The 22,951-nt window shown below is 38.4% G+C and overlaps 1 protein-coding gene across 1 annotated transcript; it reads left to right on the forward strand.

Moving 5' to 3' along the window:
- Positions 1-3,976: 3,976 nt before the first annotated feature.
- On the forward strand, positions 3,977-22,162 carry IMPA2 (inositol monophosphatase 2). Its single transcript, XM_072411460.1, has 8 exons — positions 3,977-4,319; positions 13,611-13,744; positions 14,307-14,411; positions 15,900-15,945; positions 17,482-17,590; positions 17,739-17,847; positions 18,933-19,084; positions 19,864-22,162. The coding sequence occupies exons 1-8, from the start codon at positions 4,062-4,064 to the stop codon at positions 19,974-19,976; spliced, it is 1,026 nt and encodes a 341-aa protein (XP_072267561.1). The 5' UTR covers positions 3,977-4,061; the 3' UTR covers positions 19,977-22,162.
- The last annotated feature ends 789 nt before the right edge of the window (positions 22,163-22,951 follow it).

The following is a 22,951-nucleotide window of genomic DNA, read 5'->3' on the forward strand; positions in this document are numbered from 1 at the left end:
AAATGTCCCTTTAGCGTGGCATTGAAGGTAAGAAAACTTTATGATGATAAGTAATAAGCACAGCCCATTAAGTCTGGTTAAGTTTCACATAAAACCTTTGCATAAAAAACAAAAAACAAAAAAAAACATTGAATACAAACATGCAATTTCATAGTTAGAGCTCATTATATAACCTAATATATAATTTCGGGGGAAAGACTTCTTTTCAGCAACTATAACATTGACCAACGATGGGAAATGCAAACACAGTGTTTCTGCTTACACAGAAAAAATATTATTATAATTATTCCATATAATACACTTTTTCATCAAAACATGAAATCTTCTAATTATGTGTATAAGCTGATGAAGAAAATGCTGGACATACATTAAAGGATTTGCTGGCAAAAGCTGAATACCTTATACAAACAAAGTAATCTTTTTATAGGATTAACTGTGCAGCCTAAGAAGTCATGACCTTATTAAAACTCAGTAGTGTTTTCTAAGATCATCAATAGTCACTGCATAAAGGAACATAGGGACAATGCTGTTTTGGAGAATATGAATCTGTTATAGTATTGTAGCTATAGGCCAGTGCTTCTCAACCTTTTACCCCAAAAGGACCTTGCAATTTCTAAGGCCTTGGGGACGCCCTGCCAAAATCAGTTTATTGTGACTAAGTCCAGTCCTCTTAAGTAGACACACGGTTTCTACTGTAACTCAGGAATGCTGGGAAATAAAGTCGGGTATCTAATGTTCTTCCTACTTTTCTTATATACACCGTACTTATGTGGTGGAGTCCTGTGAGATGCAGAGTAGCATGTAGCAGAGTAACATGGTGACATTACACTGTAATGGTGACATTACATTACAGTGGTGCAGAAGACATTTTTGTGGTGCAGTTTTACATTTTTTGCCTACCTAGCATTATACTTAAAGTAGGTGATTTACAAAGGAGGAGGAGGCCGAACCAGAATAGGCAAACCTTGGCAAGAACTAGGCAAATGGACCAAAGGCAGAACTATACCTAAAAACTGCACAACTGAGACCAGGCATGTCCTTTATTGCAGACAATGTCCATTTTGCAATAAAATAACCTTACCTGCCTGGTTTAAATACACTCACCTGACCCTGTTCTAACGTGAGAAAGACCATTTTTTTCTTCTACCCTTCCATGTGCCTTGATCTTTAGCCATCTTTATTGGCCAGGCCAGAGTAATGTGACATAGCAGAATTTATTCAGTTTGAGCAGCCCTGGGGATTCTGGGATACCTGGAACATCATCAGCATTGTATGCTGAACAGCACATGCACAACTCAGCACTTTAAAAAAAAAAAAAGACAGCGATCAGACAGGTAGGTATGTATTATTGCAGAATTGACATTGCCCATCCCTTTCTGCTATAAGGACCTGTCTGATTGCTGAATTGACAGTCAAAAACCAATGTGCCAAAGAACTATGTACTTTGTATTTTTTATCTAGCTACATTATGTTTTCATTTCAAGACCTGACTACCAAGTCCTTTTGTATATAATATAGTTTAGTCAGAGTTGGACAAACTAACACAAATATCACATAAAAGAAACACTAACTAATACTCGCCCATCTTACTTTGCCAGTGATATACTGCAATATATTTGCAATACATTTAAAGCTTATGCAATTCCTTGTAAAGTTCAGGGTAGAAATAAAAGTCACTCAGTAGGCTTTAAAATAAAAGAGCACAGTCATGGGCTAAAAAGGTTCAGCACAGCATTCTGTGGGTTTTGTCATCTTGCTCAGCACTGTTCTGTGGATTGTTTTCATTATACAAAAACAGCGTGGGACAAAAATGTATTACATACAAAATGTTTGAACAACACAAGCATGGCAAACTGCACCTGCACAATGTAATTAGCAGAACATGGGTAATTGATAAAGAGATATACATAGGTACCACATTGCGGTTTCAAGAAATATTAAAACCATTTACACTGCATCATATTAACAACACTGTAAACTAAAACCTTTGCATACAGCAGTTTAAGTAATTAGAAAGTGAATCTAAGCTCAAAGTTTAGTGGATATTAGAGAAATACCAATGTCTCATTCAGGAACAGAAATTCTACATTACATGATCTGATGTGGTACTTTGTCCAATTCATCATTCACTTTTAAGAAAAGCTGTACTAATGTCACTGCCCTTGTGCCCCTGACAATGCAATAACATTGGATCTACAACCACTGTAGGGTGCAATCGATTTGAGCTGATAGGTACCTTTTTTATACTTTGGAACATCACATCTTGGTGAACGGGTGATGCTGATAGTGGACTAGAGAGAGTAGACATATGTAAGTGTGTGTAAGAATGAAGAACATTGTGTGTAGTAGGGTTGTGGAAAGAGCTGCAACACAAGGGTATAGAGATGGTACAAAGTAGCCAATGTAACTTTGCTGGGGTTCATGTTTGCATTTGGTGCATTATTTAGAAATATTCAAATCTGAGTGGTGGCTCATGAAATGTGCAGTTCTATTCAGCCCCCTCAGCACAATCCACTAGTAATAAAGAGGAAGGCCAATGGATCCATAATTGCGCACAGTTGAAGAGATTAATTCTGCACTGAATTAGGTACATGCAGGTAACCCATGTTGCATCATGCCTTCATGTGGGTTGATTTAGGGCACCCCATTCATATAAAAAGGACCTATCATCATATTGTCATCATTATGTAGAAGGGTGGCTCTCCCTATTATATCATAAAAAACTTGTTATTTTATTACTTTTTTTGAGGAGGTCCCCTCTTTTTCTGTCCTAACCATCACAGCAGGAAAAACTGAAGGGTTAATCTGCAGCGTCCTGTAATACTTGTGTCACAAATCCCAGGGATCTGTGGGCTGCTCCTTCTATGCATGCCCAACATCAACACCCATTTTTTTACATTTGGAGGAAGACATCACCCAATCTCATGCCTGCGCAGTGCGAGATCGGGAGATGTCAGAAAGATCCCAGAAGACAGACAGTAAGGGACTTGCTTGTGGATGGATAAAGGGCTTTTCACAGGTAAGTGATTTTTTTTTCTTTTTTTTTTATGAAAGTTCATACGGTATCTTATAGCAGACCTATAACCAGAATTTTTACTTTACATTAAAGGGTACACAATCCTTTAAGGTAAAAATGTTCTTTTTAGAGTGGGGTTTAAACCCTTTGGACAGAATGGGAGCGCAGAGTCTCTAGGGTTACAGAAATCATCAGGAGGCTTCTGGCTGCTGTGCATACACAATCTCGGTCATGCAAAGAACGATCTTTTTCTTTAATGGCGAAAAAAATACTGAACTCACGCATACGCAGTGAGATCGGCACTCTTTTCCCCATTTACAGCATCTATGTCACCTGATTTCACGCCTGTGCAATGCCAGATCAGGTGACATAGGCAGAAGGCAGAAGAAGAGGAAAGAAGATGGCGGCCCCGGCACTTCCTCCCCGCGTGACAAAGGGTGATTACAGGGTGACGCAGGAGCCCATCCAGAAAACCTTTGGAGGGATTGACGGATGTGAGAAAAAAAAGGTGAGGTTTTTTTTTTAGTTTACTCCTGCTTTAAGCGGCCTTCCTCTTTTTCATGTGCTCAGATTTGTAAGAAACCCCTACTACCCAAGCAATACAGCCAGCAATGCTTGCATGTCTGACTATCACAAAGCTGTAACCCTCCCCAGCACTATATCCTAATATTTTGGGGCACATTATCCCCTGGCCTTATATTTAGGAGTCATGCCTATCCTTGCACCAGCTAATCACTCATATGACATTAGCAGACAGGATGATGCGCACAGCGTATGTGTGACCTGCCCCCAGATGACCAATACGTGACCCCCTAGGAGGGTGGGCGGGTCAATGCATTGATGGTATTGGTCAGGACAGCAGGGGGCGGATCAGTAGGCGGTCCGGAGGGCGGGCACTCAGGGGGAGGAGACGAGGAGTAATAACAAAAGCGATGAGAGGCAGAGGGTGCTGCTGAGAATAAACGGAGGAAGTGGGGGGAGGAGAGAGACACACAGAGAGTGACACACACACAGAGACACATAGAGAGAGTTCATACCGAGCTGCATGTCTGCTGGCACACACGGCAGCTGGATGACCCCGTGTGATCAGAGCTGCCATAACACACCGAGATCCCCGCACAGCTGCACGCACAAGGAAGGGGCAGACATGAAACCTTGCGAGGGATCTGGCAGGCAGCAGTCCGGGGATGAGCGCAGGCTCCATGATGTACAGGCTGCAGGGGACTGCTACCAGGGACACACAGAGGACCAATGGAGGGAGTGCATGGACACCGCTGTGCAGCTAGCGCTCAGAGCTGGCCAGGTGAGCCCATCCTATAGCGATCACTCCCAGCACCTTCATCATCACATGGCTGGGAAATGGAGAAAATGGATACATATAGGATTATTATACATAATGGCAATGATCATCAGGCTTCTGTAAATTGGGGCAATGTGAACTTCAGCATGGCAGAATGAAGGCTTCAACTTTGATAATTGCTGCAAAACACTTTAATCCCAGTTGTCAGGCCAGACCCAGAATTCCTCCATATTCCATCTTTGCCCTATCCAGTTCTTACATAATCACCATTCTCTGCAAATCTCAGGTTTTTCCTTCCTTGTCACCTAGATGGATGGCAGGAAATGTTTGGTGCCAGGTAGATTACACAATCATTAATAGACGGCACACAGCCAATATTACCAGATCCCGGGGTAATTCTGAACTGGCACGTTCCACCATCTAATGTTATTTCTGAAATAGTAATGGAGTGTGGTTTATAGGGCTGGGATTTCTAGGGTCATATGTAGTGTTCCTTATTATATTTATATTTACACTTCCCACAATCAGGCCCTACACAATGTGATTTTAGCTAGCAGTGAATATCACAAATCTGTTGTTTATTGTAGATATCTTCCAGCACCGGTAATTTCTAACTGCGGTTGTGTTGAGGTTTGGAGATAATCCCATGCGGTTGCAGTAAACAAAACGTTTATCAAGCACCATGGCTGACAGGTGTATATAGGAGTACTGGAGATTATAAAACTCCATATAGACATCTAATAGGTCAGCGGATTGTTGTGAGATACAAACAAATGCTATACATACAGAACCATTCTTTTCAATAGAATGCGGAGGGGGGAGGACGGGTGAGCGCCATAGCAGATTGATGAACAATGTCGGTCAGATTTTTGCTGTTTATCTCAGACAACTATTATCTGACATGGTACATAGCTTATGAGAGGCCTTACTGGTCAGGAAAAGAATAAGTTCACATTACCACCACCATGTTGTTTTCTATACTTCAGGTACAAAACATCAACACCACAAAGTGCCACTTTAAAATGCCCTTTTCTCTATGATTTCTTTACCAAAAATATATTTGTTGTGTGATCCTCATGTTTACAATTACATTGACTGACCTTCTTTTACCCTTTTTTGGGTTTGGAACCCAGAGATTCCTATTTGGGCATATTGGCATTTACAAAGTAAAGTGACCACGTGCAAAATATATTCTGATCGACCTAAAATATAATTGGCACCTAAGTATGAGATATTTAATATAGACAGCATATGTTGATGAAATGTTGCAGCATATGTACACGGAATTGTATTTTATTTTTTCAGATAAGCTTGCATTATACAATGCTTGGATTGTTTCAGCCAGTTTGGTTATAGCCAAAGCAATTCTGCATTATTTTGTCAAGCAGAAGCAGCATGTTATCCAGTGTAATTTGCAGCTTTTTGTTTTTGTCCATCCAATGGTACTTGGTATGTGTGGGGAACGATTGTATTTACAATGAAGGTCACTGTAGCACTAAGATCACTTGTCATACATGGTAAAGCTGCATCCGGGATCCGGGATCTAACCGCAGCAGTGGCTGTGACTATCTGTCCAGTTCTATTTACAATCAATTATATTGGGCGGATTTATTTGTTAACCAAATACAATTATATACTACAATGCTAACCCCTACTTCTGGAAATGCTAAGTAGGTATGCAGACTGGAAGTTTACACTGCTACTATGGGCAACAATATTATTGTTATAAAATCCCTGAGCCTGTAGTCTTCATTAGGAATCCAGGGGTTTTGGGGGCTTTGTTACAGTACATACACGGCCTGAGGTCTGTAGAGTTAAAGTTCATTATTTGAATAGATTGAAACAATCTGAAATACCACTTCCTGAGAGTAGGGATTGATTATTACTTGAATGGCCTGTTCAGCCTTTCTCAACCTTTTGCTGCTAAAATGCTTTTGTGTTTTGGGGGGAGGGGTTTATTGGGAAAGATGCAAGCCTTACAAAGGTCAGCAGAATGTTTCCCTTTGCGTCCTGATATGTCCCAAGTCACCTTGGAAATATGCAAGCATCATTAACTCCTAGAGGATCCCTATAGTTCCTCAGAACCTTGTTTGAGAATCCCCGGTCTAGGCTGATGGTGCACCCACAGGCTAATGTCCAGGATAAGGTTTGTAGAGTTAGAAAATTCAGCATAAACAGATAGAAAGCAATCTCAAATACCAGAGAGTATTGATTATTACATAGTTTAAATACCTATGTTTTTTAGAACTCCTGCTAAAGCCGGGTCATGAAGGGGGGGGCAGAATGCAAACATTTCAATGATGGGCAAAATGTGACCTCTGTCCTGGAAATATACCTGCACCATCAAATAGGAGGTTGGGCATCCACAAGTCAAGGAACCCTATAGTTCCACAGAACCTTAGTTGACAATGCCTGGTCCATGTGGGTAATGCGCCTCATGGTTCAAATATGGGACCATCCCTTTTTAACATGTTTGTTAACATTGCATTTTGTAATTTACTTTAATGTGGATGACTGTAAATTAACCAGAGTTCCAGAATAGGCCCCCAGGTAGTCCTCAGGTTACATACAAGATAGGGACTGTAGGTTTGTTCCTAAGTTGAATTTGTATGTAAGTTGGAACAGGTACATTATTTTAATAAAAGCAATTAGGACAGATGTTTGTCTCAACATATTGGGCGGTGAGTTGTCAGTTACTGTATAAAATCCTCACTGTGAGTTAATCACAAACAAAGCAAAAAAAAATCTTTATGGAACCTAGACATTCATTAACTTCTAGAGCAAGCTATGCTTTGATATGCAAAAAGAAACGACTGCAGAGTTTGTCTTGGTTATTAAAGAGTTACAAGAGGCTGCAGAAAGAGCTCACCCCCTAAGATCAGTCACAACCTCAGCTGTGTTTAGCAAAAGATTTTTTCTGCAAGTCATACAAACCACCCCTTCAAGCCTCTGTTCTGCACACAGCGAGCAGGGAAGCCCGGTCATATCTAGGAGGGGTCCAGGTGTCCTTAACCCAGTGACTACCTGTATATCATGCAGTGGGTGTATATTTAGATGAATCGGTGATGAAGATGGATCCTTGAGTACCCAGTTACAGCATGCAATGTTAAAATAATCATGTTAATGTGACAAACACAATGAAACCCCTTTAAGAGAGATAACTTAAGAGAATATGGTTACCTTGTATAATTAAATAAATGGGTCATGTAGAAAATTCAGTGGCACATTTTTCACTGTCACCACGCATTGCAGTACTCTTTGTGATTCAGACAAAAGAGGTTTGTGGAAAGGGATTTTTATTTGAAGAGCTGTAAAAGCTGTGTAATAGTTGTTTCATAGACCCAGCAATGTCTTCACATAAGCCATTTAAATTGACGCATGTAAACCTGGGGCGTGCCATTGCTAACCTCCTCCTTAAAAAAAAAAAAAAAATGAAATAATTTGCAGATCAGGTAAACCTACTACATACCTGTTATATACTGGGTCAGGGTTTAGCAGAAGGGGCATGAGACACAAATAGCATTTTTAGAGAGGACAGCTTCTAGTTTCAGTTTTTTTGTATTCTTTGGGCTAGATTAATCTTTTTACAAAAAAATGGCCTTCATCTTGAGTAACTAGTAACATCCTTGTGGCATAAGGCATTGTAATGCTTCCTGCCATGATCTAGTGTTTTGTTTTATCATTTATTAGCGTTTGCTTAAAGCCACAAAATGTCTTCCTCTAGTGTATATAGGTGATGGGTTAAACACACCTAGAACTGAAGGTCTTTGTTCAGGCGAATATTATTACCACTATGAATGAATACCTTGGAGGTCTCCAGCTGTTGCTGAGCAGTCTCCAGGGAGTTCCGCTTGCCAGCCATAGTTGTTAGGTTCGTACATTTTGCATTTGTTGTGGAGAAGCCCAAAAGCACAATTCCTAAATGAACACCTTGGTAACCTCACTGGTGCTCGAGCTATAATCTATATACTTACACTGACACGTGCCTCAAATTTGATCACCGACACAACTTCTCAGTGCCTTTCCACTTCCTGTCACATATTCTATTTTTACACATCTAAAAATATTAGTACTATTCTGGCTGCTTCCTTTTAGGTTTTTTTTTTTTATGGCCATCTCTTCATAATGTATTACAGATGGAGATTCCTGTTGTAAAGATACTCACACATTTTACAATGATTTTTTAAAATCCCAATTATTTATAGTTTCAGTGTATGCTAATTTCATACACACACCACATTAAGGAACTAAACAATTTAATGGTAGGAAGGCCAGTGTTCTCCCCAGCCCCTTTTAGCCGGGAGCACCACCCGGCACTTTTCAGTAACCACCTTGCTGTTTTGGGTGGTTACTGAAAATTTGGGTCACCACCTGCCTGCAGCTTCATCTCATCAAGTTTTAAAAGAATTCTGGGGGGAAGTGTATACTGAAGGTATTCTTGGTATGCCTTGAATGACTATTGAAGCCTCCAGGAATACCTGATAAGTCAACTTGTCCTGTTCTTGTGCTACTAAAGCGGCCCATTAACAGAAGTTGTTAATCGAATAGGAACTTATTCGAGGGCTTAGATGTTGTATACAGTATTCTGGTCAATGTGTAATGGCTTGGTCCATGAACGTGAGTACTATTGCTGTTTGGCCAAGTAGAGTCTTTCAAACCTGGCAGTTGCAGTTATTGGTTTGGATACTCCTCCTCTTTCCCTCATTTTGTTTTTTTCATCTAAAAACACTTGGGTATTTTAAACGGTAATTGTACTTTCATATAAAGTACAGTTCACTGAACTGCCCTCGCCATTTGACCTCCCCACCCCAGGAGGCAGCACAATGGTATTTTATATGATAGTAGACTTTATTTAAAAAACGTTTATATCAAATCAGTAGACCCTAAGCTGAATTGTAAAAATTGCTCAGGCCTATATGATGTAATGTGGTATATGTAGCTGCTTTGAAAGAGATTGTAACATATAGAAAGGGTAGAGAAACTCTTCAGGAGACAGTGGAGCAATGTAACGGTGTTAGGGTGCTCTTTTAGCCACCACCATCTTCTTCCTTCTTCTCTTCTTTGATTTAGTCTTTAGCTATCATGATTGGCCAGGATGACATAACCTATGCATGCCGGAGTTCATTAGGTCGCAGCGACCACAAGGGAGATTGCGATCAGGCAGGAAAACTTTCTTCAACTCACCTAAACATTCTTCACCTCACATCACCTGTACCTTTCTGCAATATTACCCTGCATGATCCCAAATTGTAAAAGAAGAATTTTAGTTCCACTTCAAGTGGTAAGCTACCTTCTAAGGCAGGGCGGGGGGTGGGATGGGCGCGGGCAATAGGGTCAGGAAACTCTGTGGTAAAGTTATCCGCTAACATTTTATTTATTAATTTGTATTTATATAGTGCCAACATATTACGCAGTGCTCTAAAAAGCCCATTTTCCCATCACTAGCTGTCCTGCAAAGGGGCTCACAATCTAATGTCTGGTCCATAATCATATTTTGTTAGCGTAGTCTAAGGCCAATTTAGGGTTCATAGCAGTTAGGGGAGACCAATTTACCTAACTGCATATTTTTGGGATGTGGGAGAAAACCGGAAACATGGGCCTTTAAAAAAAAAAAAAGCCTCTTTGATTAATGTATTGTATTTTTGCAAACTTAAAAGGAACTAAAGCAAAAAAAAAAATAGACCTGCCTTCAATTCTGCAGGGCAGTCCGATCCATCTGGAGGCCTCTTCCATCGGGTCCCGCGTCGTCCGACATGTTTCTGCAAGCCGGCGCGCGGGATGCCTCCATCTTTGTCTTTTTTTTTTCCTGTTCTCCTTCCAATGTCACCTGACCCAGGCGCCATATCGGGTGACGTAGGTTGAAAAAAAAACTTGCTGATCTCACTGCACATCCGCGAGATCGTCAATTTTTTTTTCCACAAAAAGTAAAGTGACATTTCTGAGTTTAGGTACGCTTTATTTATCTCTGGAGACGGACGATGGAGGATGAACGACGATCCTAATGCAAGGGAAGGGGGATAGTGCACGCTCCCTTCTCCATAGAGAAGAATGCCACTGTATGTACAGCATCATTCATGCATCGTGTAGTCCTTAGTCATTGGAAAGGATTGTGAAAGATCCTTTCCAACGACAATAATTGCACGTGTGTATGCAGCTTTAGTATTAGGCTGACAACACGTATCCGTGTTGTTTGGTATAATATCTGTAAAAACCTGGTAGCTGTCATTTTTCTATTCTGTTTGTGTGTAAAATAGGCATACTTAGTAATACACTTTAAGTCACCATCTAAAAAATACCTTTTAGGAAATGAGCGAATCCCTCATCTGTCCTGTTAAAGCTCATAGTTACTTGTACTATTTGGGTCACATATAGGTGTTAAGTTGCAACAATATGATAATTTTATTTTTCCGCTGTGTCACACTGTGATGTAGGTGTTTCCTGAGTGGCGCCTTGGTTCCTGTATTGAACAACTCAGATGTTCACAGTTTCTTTTTATTGCTAAGATTATTTCACCAACAGAAAACAGAATTTATTATAATGTATGTGCTAAAAGGCATAAACCTAAATGGGCGAGCATATGCTGGCCCTTCATAATTGATTCTGAACAAACTTTAATGCATGTGGGGTGTAGCTGGACAGACCTAAATCTTATGTGCAAAATTTACTTTGGTTGTCACTGCTTAATATTAAACTAAATATCCCCAGCCTTTGCATTTCTTTTATGTGTGTCATTTTTTATGTCAGTTCTATGCTGTATGCAGCTAATCTCGGATTGAAGTGTGTTTGTCCTGCAGAAACTTGATTTTAGGGCCTATTTACGCCACGTGCATTAGTCTGTATTGGCCATTAACGAAATAAGATAATAGTTTTGCTCCAGCTATGAACCAAATGTCCAAAAGTAAGCATATGTTAATGTGACACATTAAAAACATGTCAGCACTCAACTCAAATGCATTTAGAATTCACAGTGGCATGAATTAAGCCTTAATTCAGAGCGCCTCAGTTCTCTTTTTTTAATCATTAGCATGTTGTTTAAAACACATTTTTTTTTACTATGTAATGGAATGCCAAGTCATTTTCTAATATAGAGCCCTTTACATCCAGAGTTAGCCTGGGGATCCTCCAAAATCCCTCCCTTTATGTGGAACACATATAACACTCCACACATCACTCATTTCTTTACTGGGGTCTCCAGCCATTGGCAGAAATATGTGTTTTTCATGCTGAAAGATATTTTACTTTGTTTTATTTATTTATTTTATTGCATTTGTACATACTTACTGCTACTGCCACTAACTACAGTGTGTGGTCCTGTACCTAACTATAGTTATATGTAAACTTAGTTGTTAAAAATAGTTAGGCTGATAGCTAAGCATTTTTTATGGATGTTCTTAGTTTTTGGTTATACAACAGCAGGACATCACCATCCTACTTTTTTGTATAATCTGATCATCCTGAAACTAAATTGCTGGTGATGCCGGAATTCAGACAGGTTCCTTGGAGCATTGTGAATACAGAATAATATAAAAATCTAATTCTGAATGTTATCACCGTTTTCAGTTGCCATGCACGTGATTAGTGCTGCAGGAACTACCATCTACTGCCCTTTGGTGAAAAGGTACAGGGTATTTATATATCCCCCTTAAGAACTTCTTGGTATAACAGAGAAGTATAGAAAGTTTTTTTCCTTACTTGTCAGCAGCAGCCTGATTTGATTGGGTTTTACTTTACAGAAGGTTTACTTAAAGCTGCTTAATATGTCGACACAAATAAATGACAATCCAACCATGAGTTGTAGTGCTCCACTAATGTGCTGCTAATATTTCCATCTGAAAGGAGAAACATACAAAGCTGTCCCACTTTTATGCTATGAAAAAAAAGCCGATCATGCAAAACATTTAAGAACACCTTTGTTTTTGTTCTACCTTCTAGCAGTATAATCACTTTGATTTTTTTAGTTCTAGGACATGTTTTTATTCAGGGGATAAGCAACATGAAGCACATAGTCAGAATGTAACTAGGTTCATATGACAAAATGTATCCCAGGGCAGAATTCATAAATAGGATTTTTAGTCCATCTCTGCAATACAGACACATTTCTCAATTTTAGTTACGGTATGTGGACTTACTAAACGGTGAATCACACATTCCCTCAAACATTTCCTTGTGGTAAACTTTAAGGTCCATGGTTTTCAATGGCAGTAATTGATTCCCATCAGGGAATAGTTGTGGGAATGTCATTATTCCTGTTTTATAAATACTACGCATACTAAAGTATTAACATATTCTGAACTAGCAAAAAAGGACTTCAAAACAAGCCTTCATTCACCTCTGTAGATGTGGTATTGTGGAGGAATTCAACTTTAGACGCTCACAGCAGGTACAGTGAAATCCTAGTTATTTTCCTATTACTTTTTATTGCACCAGAATCTTGTCTGCCTAACAGTAAACAAACAGCAGTTAAACAGTTTAAATCTTTAAGGACAAATTAACTGTTTTCATACTGCGTTACACCATTTAAGGTTGCCCATAGATGGAACTGGGGACAATCGGTAATCCTATAATTACTTATTGTCCCTGAGATGTATACATCTCAGGAGAACCTGTCGCCTCTCTGTATTCTAGAGGAGGATCGTCAGTCCCTTGTGATAGCTAGAGAGCAGTTCAATGTTATCACTTTTATTGTGACTTAGTATTATATCAAATCAATAATTTCAGACACCCCTCCAGAAAGTGCTGGTGGAAGTAGTGGTGATAACTACCAAAGCTTACAATACAACTCAAATTTGAGTCTGGTCGTTCATCAATTTTGAATACAGATACAGTGGATACCTGGCCTGTCAGTATTTATTATTATTAATAATAAACAGGATTTTTATAGCGCCAACATATTACACAGTGATGTACATTAAATAGGGGTTGTAAATGACAGACAGATACAGACAGTGATACAGGAGGAGAGGACCCTGCCCCGAAGAGCTTACAATCTAGGATGAGGGGGAAGTATCACACAATAGGAGGGGAGATATGGAGTGGTGGGTGAGTTTTAGGAGACCGAAGACGATGGGTAGACAAGTTTGAAAAAATAGGTTTTGAGTGTTCTTTTAAATGAGCAGTAGGAGCAAGCCAAATAGGACGAGGAAGACCATTCTAGAGAGTTGGGGCAGCATTCATCATGAATTAAAGAAAAGGTGGCACAGACTGCCTATTTTCACATATATTTTGTATCATGACAGTGTCTGTTCTTCTATCTGGAAATACTTTGTTACTTACTGTAGATGATTTTCCTATTAGGTGGTCAGAAAGGCTCTTACAGAAGAGAAGAGAGTCTCTACGAAAACCTCTGTGGTGGACCTTGTGACGGAGACAGACCATCTTGTGGAGGAGCTGATTATCTCCTCTCTGAGAGAGAAGTATCCCACTCACAGGTAAGCTGTCCTGCTAAGCAGACGGGTACTTTTTGGGGTGCAGTAATGAAAATGGTTAGGATTTCTATTTAACCTGTACATCATATGTTCCTGGGCATGATTAGCATCTTCAGTAAAAACCTATGGAGTAAAAAAACCATTCAAAAGTAAACAAATTCTGGATATGTTTTCAATTCACCTATATATTACAATCTACAGTTAACAAAAAGTGCCTTCCTCAATTTTATTGATGTGCGCAATATTATTATTCAGAGAGACCAAATAATATTCCCAAATTTAGGGGGCCGATTAGAGCTTTGCCTGAATAACATCAGTTGACACCAATTTTGGATACTTTTGGGATAAACCAGAAGAATTGATAGGTGTATATATGGCCTGCAGTTATCTTCTTCTGACCTGCACTGTGCAGGTTTTGCCTTTCTATAGGCTTGAATTGGAATGCAAAACCCACTAGAAGAGACTACATTTTGAGCATGTTTTCTGTATTGCCGGGAAATATTTCCTATGACTTTACAATTGGTACACAGAGATGATATATGTATGATTTTTTTTTTTCTCCCAGGTTTATCGGTGAAGAATCTACCTCAGCAGGTTCCAAATGCATCCTAACCAACAGCCCGACATGGATTATCGACCCTATTGATGGAACCTGCAATTTTGTACACAGGTATTTTACATTTCTGCTGCTGACAGGTCTTTTACCTGTGGTCATCCTGTCTCTTCAAAAGACTGTTTACTGAGCTGTTCCAGTACTTTGAACATTTAAGCAGACAGGTACTTCTAAGTCATCCGAGTGTTTTTTTTTTTATTTGCTAATTTGGTATGGTCAGTGAGTGACTATGAAAGCTTTAAAGTGGAGTTAAACCTTCACTACCCAGCTATCCCCATTTCATATCCATCTTCCTTTATTCTTCATCTTTATGATCTTTGGCCATCTTGATTGACTGTGATCAGGTGTTGTATCTTCCACATGGTAGTTCATTAATTCCTGGCACAAATAGGGGAAGACAGGATTGCCAGCTTTTTCCTGGCAAACCCCGCTAAATACTTGCACGGCTCATCAAAATTTGACAGCTGAGCAGCGATTAGGCAGGTAAGGATAGTAATTGCAGATGGGACATCGCCTGTTCTTGTCTGCAATAACCACCTTTCCATATGTACTATCTTAAAAGTGGCACTTTTAGCATGATTGTCCACAAAATTTGGGTTTTTATGTCTTGGTGACATATTTATGCTATAGTTTAAACCAATAATGAGATATGAGAGGCAGCTCTGGAACACAAACATGCAAGCACATTAAAAGTGCTGATAAACATATGACAAGTCACCATAACAATTTTTAGATTGTTATATCTAGTAATATTCTAGTGTAATATATGTATAGAAGTAGTGTCTAAAGCAAGCTTGTGGTTTGATATCCAAGCAGATACTTGTTTGTCTGACTATTGGCAGTACAGGATTAAAACTTGTTTGCCAATAATTAGCTCATGTATGGACATAGAAAAGGGCTTCTGTCGTGCTTGTTTTATAAAGCAGCTGAGATTGTATTTTATCTTTATATTCTGATGTTATATGTAATTTTTTCTGTAGTTGTATATTATTTTGTCTAGATATTACAAATATTTATTTAGTCCTTGGTGCTTCTATGACCTTCTGTTTACAGAAGGGCTTTCTAGTAATCTGCTCCTGTCTAAGCGGAAACCAATATGATCAAGCAGACAGGGAGAGCATGTGGCCCTCCTCAGATTATTCAGCTGTGTGTGTTGTAAATATACCTGAATAGCGGGAAATCAAATTACAAGAGCTTATCGCATAACTGTAGTACGTCATGTTGGTAAAGGATAAGAGTCGGATATAAGAATTATGTATATGCAAGTATGAGTAGTCACTATTAGTATTTTATATTTGCCTGATTTAAAAATGTTAACAGGCAAAATATAAATTCTATGTATTACTGTGGGTACTGCACTTCATACTTCTCTGTTGCTTTACATAATTCCTTCTAGGCTTGCATTGTTTATTATGTGTTTTGCCCTTTTAAAAGTATATTCGTGTTTTCCTGTTCACTTTCCTGTCTTAAATTATTTGCATTCCAAGATTCGCTGAGATCACTCACTGAGATCACTCACTGAGATCATCATGCTTGTTTCTATAGGTTTCCTCTAGTGGCGGTCAGCATTGGATTTGCTGTCAATCGAGAGGTATAAAACGTGTTCTGTAAGTTTGTAACCTTAGATTCCTAATGGTATCTCATTTGGGAAGGGTAAGAGGTTGTACCATTTTGTATACATTTTAAGGGAACACAATAACCAACCCATGACCTCTGCCATTTTACCCAGGTCCAGCCAAATGGGTGATTTAGGAAATTGAAATATCAAATTATTTTTTCATTAAAGTTTGCTAAGACGTTTCCATGTTTCTTTCATGATTGGGCCCCATCTTATACATATACACGCTGTGATGTTGCCACAATCCGACATTTTATGAGTAAAAATTGGTAACCCTATAAATTACACTCTGTGTTTTGGTTTAGAAAAAGTCACATGGTAAAAAGTATGGGAAATAATGGAATGACTGACATTACTTGGATACTAACTAAAAAGTATCATTGAGATTAAAAAGAGTCAGTCATACATCTGTCTATACTGTGGATTTCAATATTTGAAGGGTTGCCAAAAAGCTGTATTTTAGATTTCAATAGTCTGGCAGAAAGGGCTCTTTCTGATCTCTTAAGGGGTTTATAGGCAAAGTTCTTGAAATCTACCAACCTCCCGAAGTTGTTGTGACCTTTAAGATCATGTGCAGAGATATTACCACAGCATCCTGTAAGAGATGCTATAACAAAAAATGAATTTTGATTCCAACATCTGCTAAAAATGGAGCCATACTTAGAATAAAGATTGATAATATACACAACTGCATGTATTGGGTCAGTTATGTTGCCAGATAAAAAAAGGTTGGTATTGTTTTCACAATAGTTTAGTTAAAATGCTTCCTTAATCCTCTAGTCATGCAGGTCTCTGATGGTTACAATGGACACCTTACCTAAATTCGTCGTTTTATTACCTAACTTTTAAACTTGCAACATAACAAGAAAAAAACATCCCCCTCCATCTCAAACTTCTCAGCAATATGCTTCTTCCAGTGCTGAAGCTCTTCGTACTAGGATGCTTGCTATCATGGGACTAGGGATTAAGGGGATGTCACTTTTGAGTGTAAAGAAAAGGTTGTTTTGATTGTTTGTGGCCAATCTTGTGCTCCAATTTTTAGTGGTGTCTTTTACCTGCTGAGCATTATAGCAAATATCAGGACTGGATGGACAGAAGTACAAGTACTCCCTTACATACATGTAATCTTTGTATTTTACAACTTAGATATAGATATTAATCCACTATTATGTGAGATATATAACTAATTTAAAGTTTTTTTGTGGAATTTTCTACAGGGTGTGGAAAAAGGCAGTAGAGGGACTAATTTATGCATAGATACGCAGTCCTATTATTAAACAGCCATTATCTTTATTAGGTACCAATCAACCAAAAGCTTATCAATGCTTCAAGGTCAAGTTAGGGTTTAGGTAACAGAGAATAAAGTTTTAAAATTGAGCTGACCTGCTGGAGTCCAGATTTGTGGGTGGTCACCAAAACTTTTTTTTTATATTCCTAGTGGAACTCTTTTATTAGAATTAGTTCTATCATACAGTAATCACATGAGCCCTTTTTGTATTTTCTTTAAAGCTTGAGTTTGGAGTTATATACCATTGCACTGAGGAAAAAATGTACACAGCAAGAAAAGGGCATGGGGCGTTTTGTAATCAAGAACAACTTCATGTGACAAAAGAAACAGGTCGGTGCCTTTTTTTTATTTATCTGCCATAATTTCTTAATTTGTTATTTCATCTCTTGCTAGTTGATTTTTAATTGGAGATGAACATTTTAAAATGCTGCCATATTTATTTGGATTATTCATTGTCTGAATTGTATTGATTTTACAGGTATCAGGAATGCTTTGATTTTAACTGAAATTGGGCCCAAACGGGATCCAGCTACGTTAAAATTGTTCTTGGGGAACATGGAGAAATTTCTGACATTCCATGCTCATGGGTAAGGAGTTGCATATATTTATCTTTGTAGTTATGATGTCTTTGTGTGTGGCTCACAATATTAACATCAAATGTGTTTCTATATTGTACATTATTATGTATTGGTGGCATAATATATGTATTAGTGCAACCAACATACTAATAAGCATTTCTGTTACAGAGGTGTATTGCTGTAGTTGAAAAACCTGAATTCAGATCGATCCAGCCAACTACAAGACATAAGAGCTGTGTACATTTGTTGAATATTCTGTCCACTCTAGGTCTTTAAACGATGAAACACTGGAAAATGTGCCATTTCCAGTTTTATCTAAATGAGCCTTCTTATCTTGGACTACCGAATGATTAGCCATTATGTCGTTCTTGCATATTGAGAGAAATATGGCGATTGTCTTTGCTGACAATCTTCTTAAAAATATTTTTTGGCAGTGATGTTGCTCATCTACTTCAGTTCTTTTAAAGTCTTTTCAAAGAATCAAATACTTTAAGCAAGTAGTTTAAAGAAGTAGGCAGCAAATAAACCCCTAACCTGTTTGCATGTTCTTTTCATTGACTCAGATGATTATATTGGCATTTGTAAAAGGAAAAGTCCACAATGTCAGGCTATGTATGTTTCTTCATGCCCTACTAACATTGTTACCACCAAACAGGAAATCTGCAACATGAACACAGAAAACCACATAAAATGATAGGGACACTTGGAACTGTTAATGCTGCTCCATAATAATGTTGAACTATAAAATACAATTCTACATATTATATGTTTACAGGTATTTTCTTTTGCATTTAAGTCCATACTAACAGTATATAGTATTTAGTGTTTTTTTATATTACTTTTTTTTTTACAAAATGTGTCATGGCACTGTATTGCTTCCTGAATTTCCTGTGTTGCAATGTTAATAAAGTACTTGGCAAACATCCACTGACAAACGATTTGTTGTGAGTCTTTTCTAAGCAAGGTCCAAGGAGCTGGTGGTATTCCTTGGTGAAATTATTAAGCCAGTGGTGTTTCCTTAGTGGCAATATGGCTGTATATGAATATGTTACTGGCCTTAAATGTATTTGTCTTTTTCCGCTTTATGCCAACAGGGTCCGAATCATTGGAAGTGCCACGCTTGCTCTCTGTCAAGTAGCATCCGGGGCTGCTGATGGCTTCTATCAGTTTGGACTTCATTGCTGGGACTTGGCAGCAGCTACTGTAATTATCAGGGAAGCTGGAGGAGTTGTGATAGATACCTCTGGTAAGTGTTGACAATGAAAAGTGGAGCTTTGCTTGACAATATTTAGGAAAATCTTTATTGTTGGACCTTCACCTTGCTTGTAACTCCTAATACCTAAAATAGCCCACAAAATACCAGGTTTCTAGCTGTACGCTAATTGTTTTTTTAGCGTATCATGTATTTGACAATTATAATAGCAGCAGAAACCATAAAAAGTATTTAAAGTTGGATCACAATACTGGGGCTGCCACCAGCCTACAGCTTCTTCCCTCCCAGTTCAAAAACATTCCTGGGGAGAAAACTGCTGGCATTTTTCTGATAAAACATAGAATGTGCTTTGGGAAAGTGTGAGTAGCTTTACAAATTGTTGCCTTGAACAAAACCTCTGGTGTATAGTGTAAAAGCAGTTTCCTATTTATATTAGCCAGGTAAGCCTGCTGATAAAAAGTATTTTACCAAAAATGTGTTTTTATTTCAGGATGTTACCAATTAGATTTAGCCACCCTGTTCATTTTTGCAAGGCCACATCCCTAATCTAATTTTCTTTTAGTGTTTGTTGCACATGATCTTTTTATGTTAAAGTTTTTAATGGTATTTAATAAAGTTATGGTTTTTGATATTTAGTTTTGAGGAAACCCCTCAGACCTATATTTCAGGATGTTGTTGGGTCATACACTTCCTTAAAGGCTGCAGAACTACAACTTGCCTAATTTGTTTTTGTACATGTTAGTGAAATATATTGCCCAACCACAGTCACTTATGTGTATTTTTTTTCTCCCTTTTTTACATTTTTTCTTCAGGTGGTCCTTTGGACCTCATGTCTTGCCGTGTAGTGGCGGCCGGTACCAAGGAACTGGCACAGAGCATAGCAAAGGAGTTACAGACTATTAATTATGGCCGAGATGATGACTGAATATGTCCAGTTGTGTTGACCTATCCCAGATTGTTCCTGCAGAATCCTACACCCAAGTGATATTGTGTGCTTAATACGGCTTGCACTGATCTCCAAGTGTCCAGAGACAAATTTATAGCATGCCATTTTCTAAATAAAATGTCTTTTTTGTTTTTTTTTCTTTTTTTATATATTTTTTTTAGAGGGGAAGTTTTTAATCAGTGGTAGTTGTACTATTCCTGTTTTATGAAAGGATAACTACACCAAAAGTCATTCAGTGAGACAAGTGTGTTGTAACTTTCTCTCTCCCACATCTGTAATCTTATTATACTAACTATATTTCTGTATCAATCACTTGAACGTCCTGTCTGACTTATCTAGCCTAATACAACTTGTAGGTATCTGTGGCAAGCCTCTTGGATGATACACAGGCTGATGTGACCACAAATAAAGAGTTTTTCTAATTTGCTTTGACATTAAGCCAACAGCTCTTTTTATTGGTAAAATAAAAAGGTGCCGTATTCCACGTCATGGTTTTCATGTTGTTGGTGACCCCAAATGACGCTCATTAGAGAATATGGGCTAGAACCACTTGAACAGGTCTGAACTGATTATGCCTGTAAACAACATATATATAAACTGCCCTTTTTACTTTATTTGGTGGAAATGAAGTGCTGAGATATGAAATTTCCAACCACTTTAATTTCACTGCCAGTGTCATTTGGTGGACATTTCCTCTTAAAGGGAACATGTCATAAACATCTAGAACAGACTCCTGTCTTAGTGCTCAAGACTTTCATTTGCAAATGGTGCTTCCTGTCTGCTTACAGCATTGCATGGGGGCCTAACAGAAGCCTTACAGGTTCTCTTTAGTTTTCAATTATTTTACCTTCTAAAAAATATGTTGGCTTCTTGCCTGACCGTTACCCTATAGATAAAGCAGTATTTCTGTCCTGGATCTAGAGTTTCACATTTTAGTGAGGTTATGCAACTAAAATTAAACTTTATTTTTTCACAATCACATTCTCAGGTAACTTAGTTTGTCTGTAAATGTTGTATCATCAGTGTTCAGTAATACCCATTATTGTGACAATCTTGATTCATTGTTCATGTATCACAAGAATTTTGTATATATGACTAAATGCACAGTATTAGTCTACTGAAACAGAAGCCTTTATTTATTGCTTGCTGTCATTAAACAGAAAAATGCATCTTAAACTGAACTATTGTATATGAAAGATCTATTGATGATACATAGAAGCATGCTTGTAACTGTAGCCAAAGTGGAAGATGTGACTGCCCAGGCTCATATTGTTGTGGAGATGGGATGTTAGTGTTGGTTGGCTTTAAAGTAAATGTGTTTGTATGCATACTGAATCTCCATGTGCAGAGCCATCTCAAAAGTGTAAAGATAATTTTTGCCTTTTAGCCCACAAGCCAAGTCCTTCACCTTCCACTAGAAAATTGTCCACAGAAGCACAGGTCAATGATACCAGCAACTAACCTTAAATATGCTTGGCCATACAGTGTTCCTTTCTTTTGGTCCTGCCAGTCGTCCTTTGGCCATGTTCACCTCTAGCTCAGCAAATATACTTGGGATAGCCATATTAGGGCCGCGGTGTTCTATAGCAGGCTTGCTTCCAGCTTCTCCATCTCAACTGAATGGGAGCAGTTGAGAACCATTTTGCACATGTTTTTTGCGGTCCCTAAAATGACAAGTCACTGCTGGCCATGCAGTTGCTTTTCTTCCTTAAAGAACTGCACTTTAACCTCAACCATTTGGCAAAGTGGGTATCAAACACAACCCAAGCCACTCCCAACCACGTGTTGATGTGTTTTTTTTTTATAGTAAGTCTGAAAGGGGCCTTACTTTATGGGCATGCATGGCACATGTGCAGGACAGAGGAGCTTAAAGAGAAGAACACTGTACAAGCCGTGGGCATGACAAGCAATGCAATCTTTACTTTTTTTTGTTGCGGTGAAAGGATTTGGCTTGTGGATATAAAGTGTCTTTTGTCCTTTAAAGTTCAGCAAATACAAGAACTTTGATAAAGGAATTTGTAGGGGGCTAAATACACATTGGTATATATTATCTCTCAGGGTTTCCACTGGCAATAACCCTCCCCAATGGAGCTCCCAGCCCTACATCCTTCCACTGTTTTTACTGTATTATTTGTAACTAAAATAAAATAAATGTGGCAATAAAACTAGATGTCATAATGTCTGATTAGGTTGGGAAGAAGATCTGTGGATTGGGGGTTCTCAACAGGGTGGTCAGTTTGAATCTTTTCAAGGTCTGTCGGCATGGGACTTTTTTAATGTTCTTCTAGTGTTTGCATAGGTTTTTCCTGGCCACTGCAGTTTCTTCCCACATCCCCAAAAAATAATGGTAGGTTAAGTAGCTTCCTGGTCACCCCCAAAAACTGGCCTCTTCCTCCTTGCAGCAGATTGAAAATATCATCTTGCCCCAAGCGCAACAACAGAACTACTTTCACAGATAACAGATAATGTTTTAGAAAATGTTACTGTGACATGTCATACATTTACACATGCAGACTGGTAATGTTAACTAAAAGACTGATTTAAGGTCTTCTACCCATGTGGGGGCCATCTTAAAGTGAAGCTCGAGCCAAAATATTACGGGTTTAAAAATTTGCCACCAGGATAGGAAGTGAGAGAGGAACAAACATCAATGAAATGAAAACTGGGATTTAAACCCTTTCCCACTTTCCAAAATTAAAACTTTTTTTTTTCATTGGCCTTTAATCCTATGTGACCCATGGTTGGCAGAGCTTTTAGGTTTTGTTTTTGAGATATATATATCATTTTTATATTTTTATATATATATATATATATATATATATATATATATATATATATATATATTGGCAATGATAACCTTTTCAAAGAAATATGTAAGAGAAATTCTTGGACTGCTGTTGCAGACCTTTGGTATGCTTGATACCTGGTTGTCATTCTGATAGCCCAGCGTTAAT

Source organism: Pyxicephalus adspersus, chromosome 5 (assembly GCF_032062135.1).
Source record: "Pyxicephalus adspersus chromosome 5, UCB_Pads_2.0, whole genome shotgun sequence".
NCBI lineage: Eukaryota > Metazoa > Chordata > Amphibia > Anura > Pyxicephalidae > Pyxicephalus > Pyxicephalus adspersus.